The 7,600-nt window shown below is 45.6% G+C and overlaps 1 protein-coding gene across 1 annotated transcript in view; it reads left to right on the top strand.

Annotated features, from left to right (window-relative positions):
- Positions 1 to 3,384: 3,384 nt before the first annotated feature.
- The window catches only part of ppm1h (protein phosphatase, Mg2+/Mn2+ dependent, 1H), a 31,855-nt gene continuing 27,639 nt past the window's right edge, over positions 3,385 to 7,600 (top strand). Inside the window, exon 1 of the mRNA XM_018747164.2 lies at positions 3,385 to 4,116. Coding sequence (XP_018602680.2) covers positions 3,884 to 4,116 — 233 coding nt within the window. The 5' untranslated portion in view covers positions 3,385 to 3,883. The remainder of the gene's footprint in view (positions 4,117 to 7,600) is intronic.

Raw genomic sequence — 7,600 nt, 5'->3', positions numbered from 1 at the left:
ATTTCACCAGCAGAGAGACGCTGAGAGACACACAATTTTTGAAGGACAACCCCTCCAAACCCACCATTTGTGCCAGAGCATATGATGTAGAGTAAGTAGCTGCTTATAGAAGTGATGAGAAAGCCCCTCGCCCACGCCGTGTCACCTTCAACTTCAGAACTTCTCAAATAAGGAACTAACGCTCCGTTCCCATCAAGTTCAGAAGCAGGGGAAGTGCTGTGCGTTCTTTCATTTTGAGTACGATGTGGATTTTGCTCGGGAAAACCAGGAGTATAGGGACCACAGTGTGTGTCACCTGGAGACACAGGGAGCTGCACTAGGCTAGGGGACAGGCTGGCTCTCTCAAGATTATACCATGGAGAGCAACTCACTTTGAATTTCTCTATAATGTTATAAGCAACTCATAAACAACATCCAGGAACACTGCACGTAAACTGCGTGACAAAGAAAAGGTGCTACTGGGGTTTGTTACAGCCAGTGAACGTTTATTAAAGGGTCTTTTTTTCCAGTGACGAAATTGCAAAACGGCTCTTCTCCTAATAGTGCCGTGGGTGAACATCTCCTCAAAAATGTTCTCTCAGGTGGGGAAGTTTTTCTCTCTCTCACACACACACACGGAAAAGGGGTTCCGTCTTAGCTCATCCGCTAGCTGCCGCGAACGCGACGCGTCGCCTGAAGGAGCTGCTAAACCCGAGCCCTCGTGGCAGCACCGCTCGCCTCGTCTCCCTCCCGCCCTTTCTGCTTCCCTCCCTCGTGCCCCCCGCGCGCGGACTGCACACGCACGGTAATCCCCAGCGAGAGAGCGCGCGCTGGCCATTTTGTGTGCTTACCTCGCTGCACTAGTTTACTGTGTGTTTTCTGCTCCTGTTCGCCAATGAAAGTCCTCTTCTCCACAGGGTGTCTCCTGTTTCTGAGAGGAGTGTTAATATGTAGCCTACAGCCCAGATTAGGTTCCCCCCTCACCCCTGCGATGATTCAATTGTACGAGAATCATTTCCCCACGTTTCGTGAACCATGATAACTGTCGCGAAAATGAGGTCTTTCATCACCGCCACTTTCTTTCTCATACAACCTTTATTCAGTGCTATACATGCTTACAACGTACCTTTTCTCTAAAATCATATTGTTCGTCAGTGCCAGTTAGTAAAGTGGCAGATACCTTTATTCATGGCATATATATGCATAATTCATAACTTTCACCGAGAGTGAAAAGGCCCCACAAAACAGACAGTTCTGAGGTGGCTCCTCACACAAGGGCCCATGTTACTAAACCAATAGGTTGACTTATTTTTCTTAGTACTGTTTGGAAATTAAATGGTAAATAGGCTTAACATATGCTCTGAATATGCTCCAGAGATTATGTAATTTATTGTGGAGGTGGTTCCTTCAAAAATCTCATCCTTATATCATCCTCTCCTCAGCAACCGCAGTGACTTAGTTTTTAAATGTGTGATCTCTGCTGTAAGATGCTTCACATTGTGTGGTACCTCAGCACACTACAGCGTCTTCAACTGAACATATTTTTAGCTGTAACGTCGGGCACGGACGTAAAGTGCAATGACCTCAACAGCAGAGCGTATATACAAGTGCACAGTGCGAACGCGGAGATGAAGTGCACGAGTAACCCAGAGGACACGGTATAAGAGAGACTTGTGCACACAGAGTTCTAACAAAGAGACACAATGACAACAGTGTGGTGGACAGGGCAGGAATCACTAGCTAAGCACTAATCTTTGCAAGTAAAGACCTTAGTAAAGGACTGATCAATAACCTATAATCAATAACCAATAATCAATAACGATGAGCCTTGGTGCAGCAAGTGGTAGGTAACAGACTAGGTTTACTTGAAACTTTCATGTCTGCAGCTATGTCTCCTTCTCTTAATGTAATGCATAAATTGTACTTTTGCTGAGATGTATGTAGCTTTGGACAAAAGCATCTGCTAAATGAATAAATGTAAATGTAACCCACAAACTAGTACAGGGCTGAGGACTGGTGATGAGGTTCATTGAAAACAGGTGCGTTGGGTTACTTATATGGATTGCAGGTGGTACCCTGCTGAACATTGGGGATTGCATTCTCTGGGGGGTGGTGACATTAACCATAAGCATCAAGACCTAAAACCATGGAATGTGTTTGTGATTTAACCTTGCCAAGATTAGTAAACATACTATATATATATGCATATTAAAAAGGGATATAACTTGTTAGCTATGGGGAGACCAAAATATTAGCAATAGTACTCAAAGGAGTTATACTCAAATATGGGTGGGGACACAGTCTTGTCTAAAGCCAGTAGTGTAGTGGTTAGAGCTGCTCTCTCTGAACCCAAAGGTTGCAGGTTTAGATCCCACCACCAGATTTAAGGTAAGAGCAAGGCACTTACCCTAAATTAGTTGAGTAAAATTACTCAGATGTATAAATGGGTAAATAACTGTGGATATCTTAACATTGCAAGTTGCTCTGGAGATGTCAGGTAAATAAATAAATAAATAAATGCAGACAGACTAACACCTTTGTTACACATATGATAGCACAATGGAAAGAGTGTTAATGCAGGAAGTGAGAAGTCCTGCTGTGAGGTTAAAAAGGAACAACTGATTCTTACTCTTCCCCAACTAACTGCAAATTATTTATGTAACATTTATATAAAAACACTTCCTCTACATGCACCAATTCACTGATTTTAAAGTTCCTATTTAATAAATTAGGCCAATCAGTAAAGCAATAGATTACTTTTTTTTTAATATAAAAGGTGTAGGACAAGATGTACATTTGCATGAGTGTATATGAGATTTCTACTGAGTGTACACACACACACTAAATCAAATATTCACCCAAAGTACTGGTGTGATTGTCATGAGCAACTAACATTGACTCCTGCTTAAAAAAGTCCATAAAGTTTAATCTTGATTGTAAACCAGATCTGCAAATTATTAATGAACCACTATTCATCACATTCCTTTGTTCGAAGCTCCAATGTTGGATAACTTTACAATAATTTACCAATTAATACAGCAAGATACAGAGCATGTCATCACAATGTGTAATCAAACCTTCATTTGTCCCCTCAGTGTGTCTATAATTCTGTTTGATACTATTGCTAATATTTGTTTCCAAACACTGTACATGTATTTAAACCACTGCAAACAGGTATTATCATTTCAGGATAAGTATGATCCCTTGATCAAGGGTACAAAAGCACAACTAGGATTTTAAGTTGGAACTTTCACATGATCTTACAGTAAGAGCCTATAATTAACCAATACGCCACCTACTGCCCCTGTTTGACTGTACTCTTGGGAATATGAAGTTCTCCTGTCCTGAAACAGATTAGTAGGTGCCTTTTTAATACAAAAATAACCAAGCTGATGCTGTGTGGAATACATGATACATTGTTTGTGAGACAGGTACAGAGACTAGAGAGGGTGAAACCGACAAGCTGGTCCAGACTTTAGTGAACGCAGGTACTCCAAAGAGTTCCTGAGAGCTGGAAGAGGAGTGGGTCTCTACGCGACTTTCGAGCAGCGGCACCTGCCGTGAAACGACTCCGTGAGAAACCGGATGGTGAACGCCGCTCAAGGGTCCGAGGGGACACACCGACTACCTTTGACCCACTGGACACCAACAATAAGCGGCTAAGGAGCGGCTCCGCACACACGCAGATCCCAGAGCCGGCGCATCACGTGACGCCCGCGCTCCTCGCTCTGCGTTTCCGCGTTCACGGGGATCCCGCAGAACCGCATGACGTCCTGACCGCTCCGTTTCCGTTCCGTCGGACCGTGCCGCCGAGCTGGGGGGGAATTCGGGCAAGGGGGCCCGCGCAGTGCAGCGCTCAGATCCGCGCCGCGGCACCACCAGCAGCGGTAGCGGCAGCGGTAACATGCTCACACGGGTGAAGTCGGCGGTGGCCAGCTTCGTTGGAGGCATCATGGCTGGCGGCTCGGACGGCGATCAGCCCGGCGGCTCCGAGCTGCCGCTCAGATTCCCCTACATGAGGCCGGAGTTCCTGGGACTGTCGCAGGACGAGATCGAGTGCTCGGCGGACCATATCTCCCGGCCGATCCTCATCGTGAAGGAGACCAAGAGGCTGCCGTGGGCCACGGGCTACGCGGAGTGAGTGTCCCCCCGCGTCCATCTTACACTCGTGACAATCGGCCACGGTGGGCTCGGTGTCACTGCAGCCTGCTGTGAAAGAAATGCACGCGGAGCGAGCAGGTTACAGGTGCCGGGTGGCAAGTGTCGCCCGGCGTAAGAGAGCGCAGTTTAAACACACGGGACTGTTAGGAAAAAGCCGATGCGCAGTGGTGGAATACGTCAGCCGGTGCTTACTTGAGAATCATGCAAATCAAATTCAAAAATAATTTCTTCCTTGAAGAACACACACACACCGAGTGACCGCTTCCTTTAGCGTGTAACGTATACAGATTTTACGGGGTGTGAAGAAGTGCATATTAAATATGTTTGTGAGAAATGACAAATACGCCATAATGCATTACGTACTGCAGTTGAGTTACCAGGCGCAGAGAGAGTGTGCACATTTTCATTGAGCTTAACACCCAGTGGTCAATAACGTTACTTTTCAAAAATGTGTACATTTTTAATCATGTATGATTGAAAACGTCTGTCTGTCTCTGCAAAATATCATCATGGCCTAATAGTTCGGCGTGTTGAATATTTTTCTCGCGTTTCGTCAATTACGATGGATGGATGCGCTAATTATTTGGCACGCGTTTCGTCAATTACGATGAATGGGCTGCGCTGAACGTGCCCCGCGTGTATCGTGTTGTTGGTGTTCGGTTTGGGCGACGCGTTGTCACACGTTTGCGTCATCGTGGAGAAGCGCGCGTGGCGCGTGCCCGGCTGCGCTGCGCTGCGCTCCGTCGTCGGCTCGGCTGTGATGGAGAACATGATCATGTGTGGAAACAGTCACGCCGGTGTCGCCGGGTCTCCGCGGCCGGTCCGATAAGGCACCGTTAGCCCTCATTGCTTTTAAATCATGTGTATAAATCACAGAATTTAGAATCTTAAGGTTGTGCCTTCGAGGCTCACTCCTTGTTCTTTCTCCAATGCCCTTGATCAAGGTATTTTCAGTCTGTTCATTCATTCATTGTGTCACTCACATTGTATAAATCATAATGCTGGGGGAATTTCTCAAATACTCTGTCTTTGGAACACTTAAATAAGCAATCAGTCGTAATAACTGTGAACAAAGTGCTGTAATTGACCTTGGGGGTAATAAAGTGGTCCTATATTTATGTGTAATTTATTTAGATTTTACTCCTGGTGCTTTTCATGTGAAATTATATATAACGTGTATAATAGTTGCAGATAGCTGTTACCTTGTAATCTGAAGGTCCTTGCTTTGAATCCACACTTTAACCATGTCAAAAGTTGCTGTTTGGGAGTCAGGATGCAGTGTATATCTATACAAATGTTCATTTTATATAATATAGTGCATGTATCTACAACGTCCATATTGCTTGGCCTCCAGATGGGAGCTATGAAAAGTGTATTTGTTCTTCCATACAGCAGTAGCATTCAGTTTGTCAGCTCAAAACTGGAATGAAGCCTCTATAAAATAACTTTTTTTCTTTTTTCCCCCCACCACCACCTTGGAAAAGTAAACCTGTGATGAACGAATTCAAGCTCTGCTGGCAGCGTAGAAACCTGGCAGAGCAGAAACCTACATTTGCAGATACCGGTGTACTTAATTTTTAACTCTTACTGTGTAATCTTGTCTCCAGTGTTTTGCAGGGCAGAAACTTTTGGTATAAGTTGTTGTACACAAACCTGATAAGTGTGTGCGACTGAATGCATTTTCAGCCGGAAGATCATTTCTTCAATGGAAACACAGCCATGAGGCTGTATATTGTGTCGTCGAACACGAGTATCCCCTTTCTGTTCTATTTCTCTCTCAACTTGCTGTGTTAAAAAAGCTTTATTGAGGAAGAACTTGCATCTTTAAAACGTAAGGCTGCCTGTGGCTAACAGGCAAGTTTATTATACTGGAGTATAACACACGGAGACATGGCTTTTTAAGCAGATTTAAGATTCAAAATGAAGAGAGGGTTGGGGTGCGCATTTGTCTGAATTCCCCCACCTCAGTTAATGAAGTATAAATGAGCAAATGTATGCAAATTTAACATTGTAAGTCACCCCGGCCAAAGGCATCAGCTAAATAAATAGATGATAATAATGTGATGTAGGTGCAGGGCTTGGCTAGAAGTGGTTCGGAAACCAGCGTTTGCATCCTCTCCAGAGGACTCTTGGTTCCGGCTTGAGCCAACTCCTAATAAGAGCGGTGTTGCCACCGCAACCTGCCCTAGAGTGTTTGGGAGCTCGTGCCAGCTGGCTGTGCTGAACCGCTGCTGCCCTCGCTGTGTTGACCAGCACAGCTCAGATCTGACAGAGTGATATTCTTAAACCATTTGGGTAATAATCTAGTGAATGACAGCATCCTGGCTGGTAAATGGCACAAAAGCACCTTGCTAACTAAGATAAATGCTACGTCCCTCAGCTGCACACGAGATAAAGTGCTTATGTAACATGCAAATGCATGTTGATGAGGTCTGGAGAAGATCACCGCAGCTGTGTTTGCTATGGCTGGGTGTTGTGAAATATCCTCCATGAGTGCCTTTCAGCCTGCCTGTCGAGTTATTGGGGGTTCGATAAGAACAGTGAGCCGGGATGTGACTGTATTCTTCCTCTCGCTCCACTTCATCCTCATGCTCATCTATTGCCCAGCAGCTCTTCCCCCCCACTAGCCCCCCACCATCACCACAACCAGATTCCCTTCTCTGAATGAACAAGCCTGGATTCCCTCCATGACCCTTTTGTTTTGGAGACTCATGCTGCTGAATTTAGAGTGGTTTACAGTAGCTAATCAGATTGACCATTGTTTTGCACACTCCGCATCTTTGCGTGCCACCCCCCATGTGCGTGCCCCAGTTTTGGGACTCTCTTTTACGGAGTAATCCAGGATGTTTTTCTCCCTCACTCTCCCGTGTCTACGGACCAGCAGGCATTAAAGGCAAAAAGCGTGCCATCCTCAGATAGTCATTAAAGGCACTGAGTGTGCACTAGTATGTCACACACATTCCTGTTCCCAAAACCAGCACTCGCTGTAGGATCATCCCTCGGTGATGTTACCCAGCAGCAGAAGCTGCCCAAGCACACCTCATTGAGGTTAACTGTGACCTCCTGGCTGACCTACCCTTTCCCACGCTGGTGGAATAATGCAGAAGAAATACAGTACCATCAGTCGTAGTGAAGGCCTGCGTACCATTAGACATGAAGAGACATCAGTCATTGCTTTCAGCTTGGTATAACACAGAATGAGGAAGTTCTTTCCTGTAGGCTTGTGGCTGGCATGCAGGATGTGGAGACTGTCATCTTGCTCCAGTATCGTAGGGGAACCCCTTGGTCAGTAGTAACTAACATCCCATGATTCTGCTGCACTTTGTCCCTCACTGCTCCTTGGCTCTCCTGCCATCTCACAATGAGCTGGATTAGCGAAAGTACAGATCCATGGTGATCAGAAGCCCAACCCCCACCCAAGCACAGAGATTCATAAAGCCACAGTGAGTTAAGAACCTTT

This window comes from Scleropages formosus, chromosome 2, assembly GCF_900964775.1.
Source record: "Scleropages formosus chromosome 2, fSclFor1.1, whole genome shotgun sequence".
NCBI classification, from domain to species: Eukaryota; Metazoa; Chordata; class Actinopteri; order Osteoglossiformes; family Osteoglossidae; genus Scleropages; species Scleropages formosus.
Note: the sequence above shows the minus strand (reverse complement) of the source record. Positions and strands in the feature narration are given on the sequence as shown.